The 20,324-nt window shown below is 45.3% G+C and overlaps 1 protein-coding gene across 1 annotated transcript in view; it reads right to left on the bottom strand.

The window, feature by feature from the left end:
• Positions 1–1,424: 1,424 nt before the first annotated feature.
• GTF2E2 (general transcription factor IIE subunit 2) overlaps positions 1,425–20,324 on the bottom strand; it is a 52,883-nt gene continuing 33,983 nt past the window's right edge. Inside the window, exons 6-8 of the mRNA XM_088465182.1 lie at positions 8,167–8,260; positions 6,657–6,772; positions 1,425–2,027 (exon numbers count right to left, since the gene is read on the bottom strand). Coding sequence (XP_088321308.1) covers positions 1,908–2,027; positions 6,657–6,772; positions 8,167–8,260 — 330 coding nt within the window. The 3' untranslated portion in view covers positions 1,425–1,907. The remainder of the gene's footprint in view (positions 2,028–6,656; positions 6,773–8,166; positions 8,261–20,324) is intronic.

Here is a 20,324-nt window from a genome sequence, read left to right as displayed (position 1 = left end):
AAAGGAGACACATTTCTAGGATTCTTTTTCATGTGGGGGATAACATGAGCAGATGTGTGCAATCTGAGCGAGCAAGGTGATCCCAAGGGGAAAACATGGACTAATCGCTAATCCCAGGAATGTTCCAACGTAGGCCATGGGGTGTTACACTATAATGCATTACACACAGGTCACGTTACAGCAGCAGACAGAACTGAGCCATGACTCACGCTCAGCCAGCCAGGTACAAAGGGATAACCCAAAAGGGACCAATTATCAGATAATCGCACTGCACAAGAAATATATAAAAACATATTTCTGGATGGAGGCTCCTTTCATCCACAGCTGTAGTTTGTACTTTTAAATTGCGCTTCTAATTAGGCGACATTACCCTATATCTTATTTATTTACATTTCTCCGTTATGAAATCACCATATCATCATGTAAAACTACAACTTTCCCAACCACAGGTCAGTCAGTGAGTGAGGATCCTGAAAGTTGTAATCCAACATCATCAGTGAGAGCTTAGAATGATATACTGTCATCCACATATAATACATGAGCGATTCCAATACTAGCAAAAATAACTGCAACTAGCATCCTCTGTGACTAATGATACCAGAGTGTGTACAGATTATCTACAGTGTTCATTTTGGGACATACCTCATCCATGCAAGTGTGTGACCAAACATCCTATATATTTCACACTTGTTCATACGCTTGCTACAGGTTTTTTCCTAGGGCTCTGTGGTTCTTCTTACATCCCTGGGTTGTGTGATGCTGTTGAGGGGAAGGTGTGAGCTAGAGGACCTATCAGATTATTAAAATAATATCTTTAGCTTTTCTGAATCATTATTTTTCCATTTTAAAGTAATCATCATTCACCGACATTCTGCGTCCGTGCATATATCAGCAATAAATAATGATATGCCCCTTAAGGTGCGTACACACTGGGCGATTAAAGTGGACGACTGAACAATATCGTTATCGTTCAGTCATCCACTTTTTTGTCCATTTTTAACATCAAAACGATGAACAATAATGACGATGCGCGTTCCCGCGGGTCGTTCATCATTATCGTTCATCGAGTAAACGTACAGGCCAACCTGACGATGTCGTCAGGTTGCTGCATGTTTGGGAATGGGGGAGAAAGCCCGGCGCTGAACGATATTGTTAATGATATCGTTCAGTGTGTGTGCTCAATGTCATGAACGACATCGAGCACACCCTGCCGGGGACACACTAGACGATATCGCTCAGGGAGCATATCGTCTAGTGTGTACGCTCCTTTGCTCTAATTATTACATCTAAGATAGTGAACTGAGAGGTCCGTGTCATGTTTATATTTTTTATGATCATGAAACTCTTGTTCCTTTTACGCATACTAAAATATTATGAATAAATTATTAAACAATATATTTTCCCAACTCACCATGACACAGAAATGAAATCATTTTTATTTTATTAAAGAAAAAAGGCAAATAGACATTGCAGTCTTGCATATAAAATATGGTTTATGTCATTTAGATGTAATGAAACTGTTTTCTACGAGAAAAAAAAACAAAAAACACTCTTCCCCAAAAATGACTCAGCCGCTATTTACAGTAAAGACCAAACTCCTCTGCTGTACCCATGCCAGCACCAAGATCTGCACAGAATCTGCATGGGTGGTCACTGGCATCCACAAGAAAGAAATAATCATATTTCATCCTTGTGATTGTAATTCATTACTTTAATACTTAACCAGATCAAGAGACAGGACTGAAACTGCCTGCGACACCTGGACAAGGTAACACTCCACTGTATAAATGAACTGAAGGGTCTAAATGATCAAGACACAGTTTAAGGCTCCAAGGCAATGAGAGTGAAGGAAAGCCTGCGGCACAGTTCTCTGTAAACATCCTCACTCCTGATGACTACACCCACTTCTATTGTTTGCCAGGAGTAACATCTGTGTAATCTTTCAGTACACCCGCCAAGTGGTCATTGTGAGTCTTAAACCTCCGTTTCTTCTGTGATGTCGACTTCTTCCTCTTCTGTACTGGAATCTAAAAACATAGATGTTAGGAGATTAGATAGAATACATTTATTATTTGGATTAACATGGTGGCATGGTGGTTAGTATTGCTGCCTCACAGCACTGGGGTCATGGGTTAAATTCTGAACAGGGTCCTATCTGTGTGGTATTTGTATGACTTATGTGAATGACTATTCTCTGCAAAGTGATCTTTAAACAAAATGTTAATATAACACTGTATTTGCTTAGCAGTGTGTGATCTAGTTGCACAACTGGAACTCAGAACAAACAAATCCGAGAGCAATTTAATGTCATATGTGTTGTTGAAATGAGGGCAATTGGGTGATCTGATTTTCCAGCCAGAGCATTTGCTCTGATCCGAGAGGATCAGATTATAACCACTTGCTTGTCATGGTCGCATCAGATGCGATCACACCAGGCTGGCCTTTCCCTTACATGGTCACATCTGATGCGACCAGTCAGAACCGCCAGTGGGTGGCCGCTGGAATTTAATCTTCCATCAGACACCAATCTCAGAGGGACCTCCTGGTCCCTCTGCTCCCTTGAATCCTACCCCTGTGCCGATCACTGCTGAAAGCAGTGCTCTGGCCGCCCCGTGCCGGCGGCCCCCCTCACTTGGCGGCTGTAGAGGAGTCGGAGCAGCCGCCAGGCAAATCAGACTAACAGCCACATGGATAGTGACAGCCTGGCGTCTGCAGAGACGAGGGAGCAGCCGCCAGGTAAATCCTACTCTCCCCCGCCACCTAGATAGTGACAGCCCGACAACCGCAGAGAGAACGTCGCAGCCGCCAGGCAAACCCTCCTATCCCCGCCGCCTAGATAGCGACAGCCGGACAGCCGCAGAGAGGACGGAGCAGCCGCAAGGCAAATCCTCCTATCCCCGCCACCTAGATAGCGACAGCCCGACAGCCGCAGAGAGGATGGAGCAGCCTCCAAGCAAACCCTCCCTCCTGCGGCACCCACACCCTAATCCTCTCCCCGGCAACACCCACAAACTGGCAGTTTTTTTTTTATTTTTAATATTGGTGTTGCAGACAATTTTATGTTTATTATGGCGGTACTGTATCGGGCAATACTCGATACAGGGCCTCCAATTAGGGATGGTATACTATACAGTATACTAGGGATGGCCACTGACCATCGATGGTTTGCAAACTATTGAAGATCTATTGGTGCATACACATGGGAAGATTGGCATTGAAAACTATATCTTTGAACGATCTCCCGAGTGTGCTGGACGATCGATATCGATCGTCCAAGACACCACCAATTCACCAACGACTATAGCGATCTGCGATCGCGGGTCCCTATAGTAGCTGCATACACGGTTGATGGACGATATCGATTTTAATCCACATGGACCCGCGCATCGCAGGTCATTGGGCACCAAAAAATGCACGATATGAACGATAACGATGTGATCGATATCATTCATATCGTCCATTTTAATCGTACCGTGTGTACGCACCTCATGACCAATAACAAGCTGTAGTTCCATTGCTGACGGGCACCGATACTGTAGCATCAGTGGCAGCCCCAACCGATGTTAAGGAAACATTGATGGCTGCGGTCTAAAACAAGTAATGATTTTTATCGATGATTGCCCCATCGAGAAATAATAATCGATTGTTTAAGACCGCAGTCACCAATGTTTCATTAACATCGGCTGGTGCTGTGGGCTGACTTCGGGGGAAAATTGGATAGCCCCGGGGGGCAAATTGGCCCACAGTAAATTACCGCAGCTAATTGAATTCCCCTAAAAGTGGGTACACACCTGACAGATATATCTGCAGATGATGGTCGTTCATACACCGAACGACCATCATCTGCATGCTGCAGCGGGTCGGGCCGACTGGGAGCAGGTAGGGGGCATGGCCTAATCGCGGACAGCGTGACCACACCCCCTTCGAGGGAAAAAACACACTTGCGACACGGCGCTGCGGAGGGGGGCGCTATGTGATCGCTCCCCCCATTGGCATAGGAGACTGTTCGGGCTGCTGCACAGACAGTCTCCCAGTGCAGCCCAGCAAATAGCAGCGTGTACTGGGCTGCTGTGGATGGGGAGCTGTGCCGGTCCTGGGTAAGCAGTACCTGCTCACGGCTGATCGCCCATACACACTTGCCGATGGACAGATATGTCTGCAGACGTATCTGTTCTGTATCTGTTCATTGGCTGTGCCGCAATGCGATATGTCTGTGAACGATGTATTACATCTGGATTGCTTAGTAATTACAGTAGCTTATCTGCCCCAGTAATGAGACTCATCAAAGTGCGATTTGTAGAGTTGAGCCATCATCCCAATCCCCATTTCTCGAACATAAAAATGTCAAACATTGTGATTTGGAGGTGATAAGGGGTATAGTAGGATCTCAACAAAATAAGCTTTTTATTATATCTAGACAATTATAATGTTCATAGTTGTAGTAACAATGATAAAAAAATATATATTATAATAATAATAATTATTGGTTTTCACAAAGTCTGCTGCTTCTGTTTTTATGATGACAATTTGCATATACTCCAGAATGTCATGAAGAGTGATCAGATGAATTGCAATAAATTCCAAAGTCCCTCCCTCTTTGCCCTGACAATAAACTTAGGGCCTGATACAGACCCGCTTGCTAGGCTACGTTTGCACGCAGCCAGCCGATGTTTGAAATCTGCGCATGCGTACGCATTGTAGTGCCCATGCGCGAACTAGTCCATGCGATCGGGAAGCATTCGCTCGCTGCTCATAGACAGCTCGCTAGAATGAGTGACAAGACATGCCATTGTGGGTGGTGACAGGGGTTGGTCGATGGAAAAGGGGGAGTGGTGGTGCAAACGCAGGCGAGCCTGAGCATCTTAACACTGTTTAAGAGGCGTGCATAAGACACAGCGTCATAGTACACGTCACATGGTTGAAATTCCCACTGAAGCACTCGCAGTGCTTGCGGTAGGGTATGGTCAGCCACAAGTGCTGTGATTGCTTCCGATGGTACTCAATGGTTGCATACACATCCTGGAGATGACGTGCATAAGTGGGCTTCTTAAGACAGGCTGGTGGGCGTCTGCATACACGCCACGATCGCACAACAAGAAATAGTGGGCGTGCTAACACCTTGCCGTGCAATCACGGATTTGCATACTTTTGCAGCGTGTGAACGCATCTAGCGAGCGGGTCTGATCGAGCCCTTAATCTCAAAAACAAAATTTCCACTGCATTTCAGCCCTGCCACAAAAGGACCAGTTGACATGTCAGCGATTCTCTCGTTAACACAGGTGAAAGTGTTGATGAGGACAAGGCTGGAGATCACTTTCTCATGCTGATTGAGTTAGAACAACAGACTGGAAGCTTTAAAAGGAGGGTGGAGCTTGAAATCATTGTTCTTCCTCTGTTAAGCATGGTTACCTGCAAGGAAACACGTGCCATCATCATTGCTTTGCACAAAAAGGGTTTCACAGGCATGGATATTGCTGCTAGTAAGATTGCACCTAAATCAACCATTTATCGAATCATCAAGAACTTCAAGGAGAGAGGTTCAATAGTTGTGAAGAAAGCTTCAGCGCACCCAAGAAAGTCCAGCAAGCAGCAGAACAGTCTCCTAAAGTTGATTCAACTGTGGGATCGGGGCACCACCAGTGCAGAGCTTGCTCAGGAATGGCAGCAGGCAGGTGTGAGTGCATCTTCACGCACAGTGAGGCAAAGACTTTTGGAGGATGGCCTGGTGTCAAGAAGGGCAGCAAAGAAGCCACTTCTTTCCAGGAAAAACATCAGGGACAGACTGATATTCTGCAAAAGGTACAGGGATTGGACTGCTGAGGACTGGGGTAAAGTTATTTTCTCTGATGAATCCCCATTCAGATTGTTTGGGGCATCTGGAAAACGCTTGTCCGGAGAAGGAAAGGTGAGCACTACCATCAGTCCTGTGTCATTCCAACAGTAAAGCATCGTGAGACCATTCATGTGTGGGGTTGCTTCTCAGCCAAGGGAGTGGGCTCACTCACAATTTTGCCTAAGAACACAGCCATGAATAAAGAATGGTACCAAAACATCCTCCAAGGGCAACTTCTCCCAACCATCCAAGAACAGTTTGGTGATGAACAATGCCTTTTCCAGCATGATGGAGCACCTTGCCATTAGGCAAAAGTGATAATTAAGTGGCTCGGGTAACAAAACATCTACATTTTGGGTCCATGGATAGGAAACTCCTCAGAACTTAATCCCATTGAGAATTGTGGTCAGTCTTCAAGAGGCGGGTGGACAAACAAAATCCCACAAATTCTGACAAACTCCAAGCATTGATTAGTCAGAATGGGCGGTCATCAGTCAGTATGTGGCCCAGAAGTAGATTGACAACATGCCAGGGCAAATTGCAGAGGTCTTGAAAAAGAAAGGTCAACAATGCAAATATTGACTCTTTGCATAAACTTAATGTAATTGACAATAAAAGCCTTTGACACTTATGAAATGCTTGTAATTTACTTCAGTATATCATAGTAACATCTGACAAAAAGGTCTAAAAACACTGAAGCAGCAAACTTTGTGAAAACCAATACTTGTGTCATTCTCTAAACTTTTGGCCATGGCTGCAGCGGGCTCTGCATTTTCAGAGTAGTATCATTGACTAGGTAGATTTTACACTGCTGAAGACTCACCATTTTCTTTGGCCCGGATTCCTGCATGGAGGAAATGCCCTGTCTCTTCAGGTACTCCTCAATCTTCTCATCATCCATGGAGTCTACTGGGACACTCCTCCACAGCTTCTGAAACTCTAACAGAACCATAAAACATCACATTAAACTTGCTACAGGGGTCAGTAAATTCCAGAAATAATGATACACACAAACCTATCTATGGTGGATGTACTGACAAAGTAGAACATGGTTTCCCATATCATCTCAGTGACTATTACAATGAGTGTGAGTGGGCTTGCACTGGCTCTATATGTGCTGATTTCTGTAAAGCTACAAAAAGGAAAAACAAGGACACTGTCACAATCAGTCAACAAACTGGGTGCCTGTGGAAGCTCAGGTCAGAGTTGTTGACAGTCCAGTATTAGGCAGGTGAAGCAGATGGCACTGTGCTCCTGCGTATTTATGAATTGTGAGCTATGATGTGATGACAGTGTATGTGTTATGTTGCACTCCAGGAATGAAGGGAGAGTGAATAGTGCCAGACGCTGCTTGGACTTGGTATTCCTGGTATTCCAGGATTAGTTAAGGGAGGAGATGAGTAACAGGAAACAAAAAAAATGTTTTAGCCACAACTCTTATCTAAGATATCAGTCATACCTTTTCCTTGTGCTACGGCCCTGTGTATACAGCGATACAAGTGCTGTACAAAAATGACAACGTCATGATGCCATTAGCTTTCAGGAATGTCGCTCAGGTATCTGCTACTGTTATTAGGCCTAAGCAATACACAGTGACTGTGGTGTAAATGTTACACGCTTATCTGTGAAATATACTTTACTACCATATTCCAAACATGAGTAATAAAGGTGTATGGTACGGTTTACATTTACAGCAATTTTAATTTGAGATTAATAAAATTATATTAATTTAAATTAACACAGGAATTAAAAAAACAAACAAACAAACAAACAAACAAACCACTGACTTAAAATATAAAACTAGATTCACTGGATTTAGCCAAGTATTCCCAGAATTGTTAGGTGTAGAGCAATCCTCTGATTTATCTAGAAAAACAGCAATTCGAGGAAGAAATCTCTTTCATTTTAATGGTCAGTAATACAACAATTCTGCAACAGCCAAGTGAGGCCAGGATATCATGAGGGATCTGCTGCCATCTAGTGGACAAATCTGAAACTATTACACTGAACAGCCACATGACGTTCAAGGCTGCCACCCCATATCACCATGAAACGACCCTGCATCCTTGCTAGTGTATAAGCTAATTCATCTTTGCATTGAACACCTGCACAAATCCCGCACACAGTATATGGAGGGCTTCATTTGTGCAATTTAATAAGAACCCCTATGGGGCAGCAAACTAAAATGCATGATGTAGAGGCAATGTAGAACGCTATCACAATGGCACATGGTCGGTACCACCTGTGCATCAGTTCTAATTGAAATGACCCTTTTGTGTGTATCTAATATTTGTTTATTATTTATTGGTAGACATTAGAAACCGCTCTCTTACCTTCATCGACAGTAAACTGGCAGCTTTTGTCATTGTAGAATAGGATCTTCTTTTTGTCTGGTCTTGTCACAAAAACAATCTGGTCTCCCAATGCCTTGTGGGAGGTAAAGTAGAGACTTTTATTAATGGCAGGCCTCTCATTCTAATAGACTTACAGAAAAAATAACAGTGTTAGTATTACAAATGGAAGCTCACATGCATATCATTTTTAGATACAATGTCCAAAATCATAAACCTTAAAGTGTGGACTATTTCCATCGCTAACCGGCTGTCTCCATTTCTGTGGAGACTTATTCATGTTCTCTGGAGTTTTCTAGTCAAGTTCTCAGTCAATGGGCATGGCTACAGACGCAGTGTGAAGGGCAGAGGGACAATGAACTGTCTCCTGGTAGACTTCTGACACCCAGGGGTAGTTCTTTCACACATAAGGATATTGGGCCTGACTGAGAGGCAGACGCAATGTTGATGTTTGCGGTGTTGAGTATGAGTCTCAATGCACACGCGCCAAGTTTCATTACTGATGGCGGTCGTAGTGAGGACTTGGATGCAGAGTGATTGACAGTCAGGGAGTGCTTGTGGGAGGTAACGAGGGGTGTGGCGACAAATGAAAGTCTGTACCGACCATTTCAGGGGGAAGTCTGTGTCTGCAACTGTGAATTCGTACTCAGTGGTTAAGGCTCTGGCAGCTTACTTCCGACGGACATTCTGAGCAACCACAGGGCTGTGTGCGCAAGCAGCGGACTTGAGCCGTCGATAGTGGGTGTCTCACTACAAAATCCCAGCAGCTGCAACATTTGCATATTTTCGCACAACCGTTGCATACGGGATCTGCGCCCACTGCTAAATCAGGCCTATTGTCACATAGCACTACATGAACGCTGATGCTTTTTTTTTTGCTGCTTGAATGTCACCATGGCAGCACATGGAGTTCTTTTGAACACGGAGTCAGCTTTTCAATTAAAAACAAAAACAATGGAGCATTAATGACATCAAAAAAATACCAGATAGCTACTGCTTAATTAACTTACAAAAGGAAAATCACAAGATGAGAAAGACTGTTCCCCTTTGCTACAGTTGTTTTATAGAAGAAGAAAAACAAACAAACAAACAAAAAAAGACCATGGTAGGGTAAATTTTATCTATGTGCATCCAAGAGTCTATTTAAAAAAATTAAATCACCATTTCTATGTCCTTACACAGCAGAGACTGAAATGAGCACATTTATAAATTCCCTTTATTGTTTCAAAATATATGTTGGAGAGATAGAGGGAAGATCCTGTTTCTAGACCATTACCTGTTATGGTCCTCAATAGACAGTGGTCCTGAAAGAGTACGTTAGGAGCCTGAAAGGTGGCCAAGTAGGAGTAGCAGAACATTCCAGAGAGAAGTCAGGATTGTCCTATATTGATATTATGGGTGAAAGTGCCATAGATGGTGTGAAGTGGTATCTGCTCCTGTCCCAGATGGAGAGGCAGAATTTAAGAAAGGGAATAAGGAGTAGTGGATATGAGTTATATTTTTTTTTAGGTAGTCACCAAATGGATGCAAGAAAATTCAATTTAAGTTTCAATGTACACAAACAATGTATTATGTTACTGCCACTTGGCTCAAATGCGTAGTAGAGTGCTCTGACCACATGCGAAAGAACAAACAGGAGCCCTTCAATACAGGAATGACAATCTCCTGATTAAGATGACAACTAGTAACCACGTTAGGCTGAAACCATGAGGTAGTGCACAACACTGCCCTATCAATGTGAAATTTCTGTATTAAGACATTCAGAAACTCGTTTAGCTGAAGCAGCTTTCGTTGTAAAAAAACCCCACAAATCTACAGTCTCCAAAAGGTTCAAAAGGCGAAAGCTGAGGAGCCGAAAGAACAAGGTCAATATCCCAGGTTTTCAAGGGAGGGACCTATGGAAGCTGAACACCCTATGCGAAAAGGACTTAACCTCTATATAAATATCAACCAATTTCTTTTGAAGACAGACCAATAAAAGTAGACAGCTCTACGTTAAGTACCTCTGGTGCAAGCCCATATCTAATCCAAATGGTAAAAATGAAAGAAGATGAGAGTCAGAAGGAGGAAGAATGTACACTCACACTAGCTTCTAGCCTAGATCATGGCCAGAATGACCTTCTGAAAACACTTTTTCTCTTGTGATCCTGAATTCAATAGCCATGGTGTCACAGCCAGCCGATGAAGGAACTGATGCAAACAAAGCGTTCTTGGGTGAGCAGATCTTTGCTCTGAGGAAGAATCCAACCAACTTCTGCCATGATTAGCAGATCGGAATACCAGACTAGCCTCAGCCAATCGGAGCTATGAACTGGAACATATTCTCTATTTGCCTTCTTTAGGACCCATGGGAGCGAAGGAAAGAGATATAACCGCTGAAAATCCCACAGAACAGTCACTGCATCCATTAGGGTTGCGTATGATTCCCTGGCCCAGAACCACTCTACCTTGTTTTATCTGGAGGCCATCAAATCTATTTTGGTTGCCCTCAGTGTTCCACAAAGAGACTAAACATGTGCAGATGTAGTGACCTCTCTCCCAGGAGAATTGAATGACATTCTGTTTCCCAAGTCTCCACTATCAGAATGAATGCTGCTGAAATCCAAAAGGTGACTGGACCTGGCCTAGTTCTTTAGAATGTTGATCTGAAATCTGTGAAAATGTAGTCTGGTTACTGAACTGATTTGAAAGAGATGACCATCTTTCCTAAAAGTTTCATGCAAAGGAGAACTGAGGCACTTTGGGTGTTCAACCCAGATATCGTCAACTCCTAATTTTGTCTTATGGAAAAGAAACCATGTAAATGTTGTTTTAAAGATTACCCCCAGGAATAACAGTCACTGACAGGGAACTAAAGCTGGGTACACACTGGGCGATATATCGGTAGTTCAAACGACAGGCCAATATATTGCGAGCGTGTTGGCGGTTGTGTATCACCGATGTCTGAGAACGACGTCTTTCACAGACATATAACTGCTTTGCAGCACAGCAGATGACTGCTAGTGTGTACGGGTGGTCAGCGAGCTGCCTGTACACATGCTGCAGGGACCGTCGGTGATTGACAGCTCAAGTGGACGGGCGAATTCAAAAGCCCGCAAAGTTGTGATATCAGGGAACACAGATCGAGCAGCCGATCGGTAATTCTGCATAGTTTACCTGATCGGCTGCTGTGTTGGCGGATCCGTCAGCACAGTGTGTATCCAGGTTAAGTTGGAAATTTTAAATCCATCCATGTGACTGCCGCAGGTAACTGTAAGACAGGTGAGCTGGCCTTGATAAGAAAATCATCAAAATAAGGGATATAAGTGATTCCGAGATGTTAAAGCCATCAGGAATGCCATTATTTTCGTAAATACTCTTGGTGATCTAGCTAAACTGAAATGCAGGGCCATGAAATGAAAGTGAAAGTTCTGGACTCGTTTCCCACCCATACTGTAACATGAATATACTCATTTGTTTACACCTAAAAATGCTAACTATTCTTCAGCTTCCATACCATAGATCAATGATTTTATATTCTTCATTGTGACTCACGCCTAAAATATGATCTGTAGGGATGATTAATGTACAATAATCTGGAATGAGCAGCCAGGCACTTGCATGTCCCAATTGTGTGTTTATTTTGTTTTGAGATGCTGATCAAAGGCAAGGATATTCCCTGCTGAGATGCCACACGTAAGCGGCCAACCCAAAAGGCTACGAGACAGCCAGTCTCCGCAATCTGTGATTACCCCCAGGGGGTCAGTGACATTTCATTGTAGCAAGGTGTGAAAGGAGCTCTTAGTTGTACAGTTTAGCCAGGATTCCAAAACTCCCTAGATCTCCTGCCTGCGCCCCCCCCCCCCCCCCCCCTCCCCACCTCCTAGGGCCACAGGCTACTGACTTAAAGGTATAATATTCTGGTGAAGCGGAACCGAAGAGCCACAGTGGGAGGGGGAATATCCCAGTCTAACTCTTGGTGGTGGCAGGATTTATGTTTTTGGTAATAAGGTAACCTGCAAACCCCAACCATCACAATCATCCATCTTAGCTAGCAATCTGAGTGCGGATGAGTTTGTGACATTCATCTTGAACATATCTACTCAAAGCCTCTTGTTTAAAGACTTTAGGTTCAAGATGGGACAAAATGTCTTGCCAGAGTTAGAATCAGAAAAACACTGAAGTATTACTCCTCATTTCTCTGCTACGGAGGGACTGGAGAACTAACTCCTGATGCAGCTAGGGAGGAAATGGTCTGTGAAAGAGCCACTTTCTTTCCTTTGTCTTTTGAAAAATCTGTAGAATTTTTTTTTTGTTATGGGTGGTGGTCCTAGGTGATTGCGTCTCTTCTCTCCATAATTCCGGTAACCCAATCCTTTCCGAACAATAATGTCTCCACTTTTCCTGAAATAGAAAACAGGCTCCCACCTCAGTTAAAGCTGATTGGTTCCTCTCCATCATGTGTTCTGCTTATCTAGAGACCTGGGCCCTTAACACATACAAAACTCTCATTGAATGCCCTGGTCTGTCTGCTTTTACATTCCCTGAAGTATGTATGACTCCCTGTTACTTTCCGCCGAGGTCTGTGAATGAAAACTTCCCCAATAGGAACAAAACCTGGATCCCGTGAATGTGTGGAACTGCTTGCTGGGAGAAAAGAGGATTTATGGTCTTACCTTGTTACATCCTTTTTTTTTTTTTTGACTCCATAGGGGGCACAGGGAGGATGATGGGTTTAGCCTGGAGAGGAGAGTCTGGGCACCAAACAGTTAATTCCCAGCAGCCCAGGGCCCCCTTTCCTCTATCCCCCATCCATGGCCAGACAGTTAAATTAGCAAGCCCATGACAAGGAGAGAAGAAAAAAAAGGGAGACGAAAGATCGGTACATGCACAGAGGCAAGGTGCGCGGAAAAAAACGGTATCACAGTAACTAACCCTTGCAAGCCTCCACTAAGGGGCACACGGAGGACGATGGGATGACCTAAAGCAATTCCCCTGTAGGAAGGGATGTTCCTGAGCAGCGCTAAAAACCTGGTACCCCAAGGCTGCATCTGCGGAGGACAAGGTATCAAAGGCATAGAAATGGATGAAAGTATGGGCTGAGGACCGCGTGGCAGCCTTACTAAGCTGTTCTGCAGAAGCACCAGGTTGAGCTGCCCACGAGGCTGCCACTGACCTAGTGGAATGATCAGTTACCACGGCAGGGGTAGGAAGATCCGCCGCAGAGTAGACGTGGCATATAATCAAGAGGGACCACATGGCCAAAGTCTGTTTAGAAGGCGTCCAGACCCGCTTGTGAAAATTATACAAGACAAACAGAGAATCTGCGGAGATCTTGGATCCTGTCTACATAAATCTGGAGAGCCCTCCTCCGGTGAAGAACCCGGTACAATGAAAACTGGTACCTCAATCTCCTGGTTAATGTGGAATAGAGATACAACCTTGGGTAGGTAATCCAAGAGAGTCCTCAAAACAGCCCGATCCGAATGGATGATCAGAAAGGGGAAGCAACAACACAAGGACTCGAACACTCGACGGGCCGACACAATGGCAATTAGGAAAACAATCTTTCATGTAAGTCAACAAATGTCCGCCATATCTAAAGACTCAAAAGGAGCCAACCGGAGATCCCGAAAAACTGATATGAGATTCCATGGAGCCACTGGAGGAACAAATGGTGGCTGCACATGGAGGAAGTCCTGAAAGAAAGTCCATAAATCTGGTAAGAGTGCAATTTTTTGCTGAAAAAGTACAGACAGGACGAAGAACCATACTCTCACAGAAGAGGGCCTGAGGCCCAAACCCAGACCAGTCTGCAGAAAAGAGAGGATTCTTGAGAGCAGAAAGGACTGAGGATTGAAATCTCTGGCCGAACAGGACACAAAGTAGGTCCGCCAAACACTGTGATAAATCTTTGCCGAAGAAGGCTTCAAGGCATTAAGATAAATTAATGTACAGATGACTCTCCTGGAAAACCCCTTTGCTCTCAGCACGGATGTCTCAAGAACCACATAGTCAAAACTAGACGGGCCAGTGCCGGATGGAAGCACAGACCCTAAAAAAAGAAGTTCCGGCCGTAGAGGTGCTAAGATGTAGTAGAGGCCCAGAAGATCTGCGTACCACACCTGCTGTGGCCAATTCTGAGCCACTAGGTTCACCTAGTGGCTCCGAATTTAACATTACTGAAAACCCACTGGATCATAGAATTTGGAGGAAAGAGGTAGATGAGCGGGAATGTCCACAGGACCGCCAGAGCATCCACCAGGAATTCTCCGGGATCCTTGGTGCTGGAACAGTATCTCGGTAGTTGGTGGCTGTGCTGGGACGCAATCATATCTATGCCTGGTAGGCCCCAACGGCTAACTAGTAAATGGAAGCCGTCTGGATGAAGAGCCCACTCATCTGAATGAACAACCTGGGAGCTTAGGAAGTCTGCTTCCCAATTCTCAGCACAGTGAAGGATGCAACTGACCTCCGTCATGGTGCCACGAATAGAGTTCCGCCCTGGTAGTTTAAGTAGGCGATGGCTGTCGCGTTGTCTAACTGCACCTTGATTGGATGCCCCTGGAGGAGTGGCTGAGCCAAGCAAAGAGCCCAGAGTTCCAGGATATGAATGGATAATCGGCTCTCCCGAGCTGTCCACCGTCCCTGGTCCAACGTCTGCTGAGAAAACACCACCTCCCACCACCAAAGACTTGCATCTGTGATGAGCAAAACCAAGTCCTAGATCCAAAAGGGGTGACCCCTGTTTAGGTGGGACCGGTGTAACCACCACAAGAGGAAGTGACGAACCCCCTGCGAGAGAATGATCGTCTGTGCTCTGAGATGCAGATGGGATTTGTTCCACCTTGCCAGACGAATTTCGCCCCTCGGACATCAGGAGACTAGGCCAGTTGAAGATGGTTGTCAATATAAAGCAAGATTCTGATGCTCCTTTGAGAAAGGTTCGCTGTTTTGACCGACATGATCGTCGTGAAAACTTGAGGAGCTGTGGACAGTCCAAATGGGAATGCCTGAAACGCGTAGCGATCCGACTGCACCGCAAATCTGAGGAAGAGCTGGTCGCTGACTCAGATGGACGCTACAGGCGGCACTGCTGCATAGATTCTGGCTATACGGTGCCATTCTTGGCCAGATGAGGCTAGTAGAAAAAAGCTCAGAGGGCCAGACCAAATGATTCTGAGGGCCTTATAAGGCCCCCAGGCCTGAGGTTCCCCATCCCTGCTGTAGAGGCTCTGCCAGCCACCAAGATAGAATTTCAACAGCTACCATAAGTAAAATAAAAAGTCTACTATCCCTACCGTACCAACTCTTCTTCAGTATTACAGATTAAGTACAAAAAAACCCCAAAAATAAACTAACTACACAAAGCATTAATATACACCAACTTCCCACAGAAAAAAAAAAAAAAAACACTGAAAACTGGGTCCGCAGGAATAATGTGGTTGGAGAGATCCAGGCACCAAACAGTTAAAGCTTTCAGCTCCCAGGATGCCTCGGGTCCTCCTCCATATATCCCCAACACCTAGCCACAGGCATTCAGTTAACAAGCATCAAGGCAGGAGAGCAATTGTACATCAGGAACACTGTTACACAAAATGAGGGAATCTGTGACCGAAAGAAAAAAATTACCCAAACACCTTAGGATCATACTTTCTGTGGGAACACCACTGACCAAAAGAATGCCAAACCCTGTAATAGATGCAGGTAGAGGCAGGCTTTCGTGCCCTAAGCATCATCTGATATACAGAACTGGAAGAACCTTTTACTCTTAAGATGGAATATTTAAGAGCCACGCCGTCGAGACAAGGTAAATCCGGATGCTGGCAGGGATCCCGCGTTAGCAGATCCTGCCAAAGAGGAAGAGGATACGGACTGTATGGATAGATTCTGTATGTCGGTGAACCAATGACGTCTGGGCCAAGCCGGAGCCACCAGTATTACTGTTCCACCTTCCTGCTTGAATTTCCTGAGAACTCTTGGGAGGAGGAAAATCGGAGGAAAGAGAAATGCCAGCCTGAAGTCCCATCTTACTGCCAGTGCGACCACAAAGGCTGCCGATGGGTCTCTGGACCTGGACCTGTACCTGGGGACCTTGTGGTTGTGACGTGATGCCATGAGATCTATTTCTGGCAGACCCCACTTGCTTACCAGGAGCTGAAACACTCCCAGATGGAGAGACCGTGTATGTCTTGACGACTTAGGAAGTCTGCTTCCCAATTGAGTACTCCCGGTATGAATACTGCCGAGATGGCCGGAAGATGTCGTTCTGCCCAAATCAGCATCCTTGTCACTTCTTTCATGGCTGCATAACTTCTCGTGCCTCCCTGATTGAGGTAGGCCACAGTAGTCACGTTGTCGTACTGGATCTGGACCGGCCTGCCCTGTAGCAGGTACTTTGCCCTGACAAATGCTTTGTATACTGCTCGCAGTACCAAAACGTTTATGGGCAGATGACTTACTTGATTTGTTAATCTTCCCTACCCCATACGCGAAGACTGGCGTCCGTGGTGAGAAGCACCCAATTTGGAATCCAGAATGGGCGCCCTTTGTTCAGATGATCCTTTGTCAGCCACCACAGAAAAGAGTGACAAACCTCTGGAGTGAGAAGGCTCCTTCGAGACTTTATTAGATGACACTATCCGTTCCACCTGGGGAGAATCAAATTTTTGCAGAGGCCTGGAATGGAACTGAGCATACCCCCACTATGTTGAAGGTGGATACCATTAATCCCAGGACCTGCATTACTAACAGAATGGATACCCTTCGCTTGTGCAGCAGCTTGCGTATTTGCAATGATAGGGCTGCAATCTTGTTCTCTTGCAGAAATACCCTTTGTGCCCAAGAATCCAGAAGAGCTCCCAGATGTACCACCTGCTGTGTTGGAGAAAACAATGATTTTTTTCCAACTGATGATCCAGCCGTGCTTTTGTAGGCAGTCCATAATCAGTTGAAGATGGTTTTGTAAAACAACAGAGTCTGCGCCAATATCGGAAGGTCGTCCAGATATGGTAGTATTCTGACGCCCTAACGTCTGAGATAGGCCATCATGACCGCCATTATTTTGGTAAATACCCGGGGGGCCGTAGATAGGCCAAAGGGTAGTGCCTGAAATTGGTAATTCTGCTGAAGAACAGCAAACCGTAAAAATTGTTGGTGGGATGGCATAATAGGAACATGCAGAAATGCATCCTGAATGTCCAGGGAAACCATATAATCTCCAGGCTCCATTGCCAAAATAATTGACCATACAGTTTCCATGCGAAACTTGGGTACATGGATAAACCTGTTGAGGGTTTTTAAATTTAGAAAAGGACGATGATCCCCATTTGGTTTCTGAACCAAGAATAGATTGGAATAATAACCCCTTCCTTGTTGCAACACAGGAACCGGGATTATTACCCCCCCACCTGCAGCAGGGAGTGAATGGCTTCCTGAAGGTTCAAGGCCTCTGATGGAGGATCTGTGTAAAAAACTTCTGGGGAGGATGCCTCCTGAAAGTGAGTGCATACTCCTGAGAGACCACTTCTTGGACCCAGGCATCTGTTGTCTGACGCCATTAATCCACAAACTGAAAAAGTCGGCCTGCCACCCTGGGATCCCCCAGGAGGAGGCCCACCCCATTGGGTCGAGGGTTTGTCGTCCGGTTTAGAAGCTGGACGTCTTGCCGGCCCAGACCGCTTAGTTTGCCGCCTTGTAGTCCTGCGAAAACTAGACGGCTTAGAAAAAGACTGTTCCCTTGCTCGTCCCCGAGGGCAGAATGACCGAAAAGACACCTGCCTAGACATTATTGTAGCCATACATGGCAGGCCTGCTGACTTTGAAGCCGCCAGAGTAGCTATTATTTTGTCTAACTCTGCTCCAAAAAGTACTTTGCCATAGAAAGGTAAGACTTCCAGAGCCTTCTTCGATCATGTATCAGCTTTCCAGGATCTTAACCAAAGGGCCCTGCGTGCCACTATTGAAGCTGCTGATGTCTTAGAAGCTAAAATTCCAGCATCTACTGCAGCTCCTCCCAGATAGGAAGCTGCTTCCCCTATAAGGGAGATATACACCATCTGTTTTCTGGTAGCATTTGGTGTAGAGTCTTCCAATACCACCATCCATTCTTCAACAGCTTTGGCTACCCAGAATCCAGCCATAGCTCCCAATGATGAAAATATTGCCTTAAGACATGCTTAAATTTTCCTATCTATGGAATCCTTCAGAGAAGATGCTGATGGCATAGGCAATGTAGCATTTCTGATTAAATGTGTCACATGAGCATTCACAGCAGGAGGTACCTCCCATATAGTACATACAGAAGCTTTGAAAGGATACAACGATGTTATTCTTTTATTTACATAAAACAGTTTGTCCGGGTTACCCCATTCCTCTTCCAAAACCTCAGTGAGCTGTTGAGATATAGGAAACTCAGTTTTGGCCACCTGCCGGTGGCGATTAAACACTGGAGCCTTCTTACTATGAGCTGGTTCATCATCCTGAATATCTAGGATTGATTTAACCCCCCTCACCAAAGAAGGAACATCCACTGTGGACGGATGGTCCTCCTCCCCCAAGCTAGACCCTGAAGAGGTACCTTGCGCATCATCTGCGTCTGAATCCATATGTTGAGCAAACTGATAAAAAGATAACTTGCGCTTAGGCAACTTAGTAACTACTGGTCTGCTTTCAACATTAGATGGTGCCATACTCTGACTAGAATGGCCATAAACGTCCTTCCAGGAAGGATGCATAGGAGGTGCAAACATGGCATGCTGTGGACACCCCATCCAAGGATGCATTGTGGGAGCAGCCATACTCCACAAACTGCTTCATTACCTGGGACAAAGAGGACACCCAAGATAGCTCTTGTTCAGGGACAGGTAAAGTGAACTGGTGAGGTGGCTCTTTATAACAGATAACACAAAAACCATACTTTACATCCTGAGGGGACAAACAGGCCATACATGACTTACATGAAGCCAGCCTAGACTACCCCTCCTGTTTCCCTTTATCTTTTGACATGGCAATAAAGGCAACAAACACAATATTATGAAACATCCTTCACAAAAACTTAATGAATGTGAAGTACTCACAGAAAAACCTCCACCCCAAAGGGATGGAGAGAAAAAACAGTGATAGTTATAATTGACAGACAGAAATAAAAAGTAGTGTGTTAATAGAGCAGCTAGCAAACAGTCATATACAATGCATATGTAATATAATTACAATCAACTCTAAATCAACTATACAAACACCAGGAATGGTAGCACTATATACCTTAACCAAGGCAGAGGTATACAGGGAGACTGACCCAAACATTCCTGAGACTAACAGCTACAGCAGCGCACTGATAGTGGACCGTGAGCATCTCATATACGTGGAGGGTAGGCGAGGCAATCCAGACGCGCAAAACCCTTCGTAGGGACTGCGTCTGGGTCAGGGGAGGAGTTGCCAGGGGAGCGCCTACCTCCCCTAAGCTGCATCAACCAGCCGGGTAAACTGGCCTCATGGCAGCAGAACTGCGCCTGCTGCCGATTCCCGGCGTCAGACGATAAGACCCTGGCGGTCTAGTGAGGAAGCGGGCGAGTCTCCAGCGCCAGAAGCAAGGACTGCCGCCAGTGATTCCCCATAAGCGAGGAATCGCCTTACCGGACATCTCCGTGCGTCCGGTTGCAGTCTGGGTCCCAGCATCGCTGCTAGCAAGCTCAGCCGGGACCCACCGGAATCACCAGCCCTGTTATTGGTGTTGTGGCCCAGCGGAGGTAGATGGAGTCGCAGTACATGCGTCTCAATTCAGACGCTTAGTACTGCCAACCCAAAAACATAGAAATAAAATAAAACAGAAAGTAAAAGCTTAGGACTGCCTGAGTCCCCTGTTACAAAGGTGCGTCTTAATCCTGCCGCACCAAACGAACAACTGAATGCCTGTGGCTAGGGGCGGGGGATATATGGCAGAGGACCCGAGGCATCCTGGGAGCTTAAAGTTTTAACTGTTTGGTGCCTGGATCTCTCCAACCACATTATCCCCATGGGATCCCTATGGACCCTGAAGAAGAAACAATGACTAACGTTACAAAACAGGACAATGAAGTAGTTTATAAACATTTAGCGATTATAATACTGAAATAAGCAGCAGGAACTAAGGGTTATGTGTCATTGTAGGGAGTATGGAATAG

This window comes from Taudactylus pleione, unplaced genomic scaffold, assembly GCF_031769625.1.
Source record: "Taudactylus pleione unplaced genomic scaffold, aTauple2 ptg001896l, whole genome shotgun sequence".
Lineage (NCBI taxonomy): Eukaryota > Metazoa > Chordata > Amphibia > Anura > Myobatrachidae > Taudactylus > Taudactylus pleione.
This window is presented reverse-complemented; position numbering and strand designations above follow the sequence as displayed.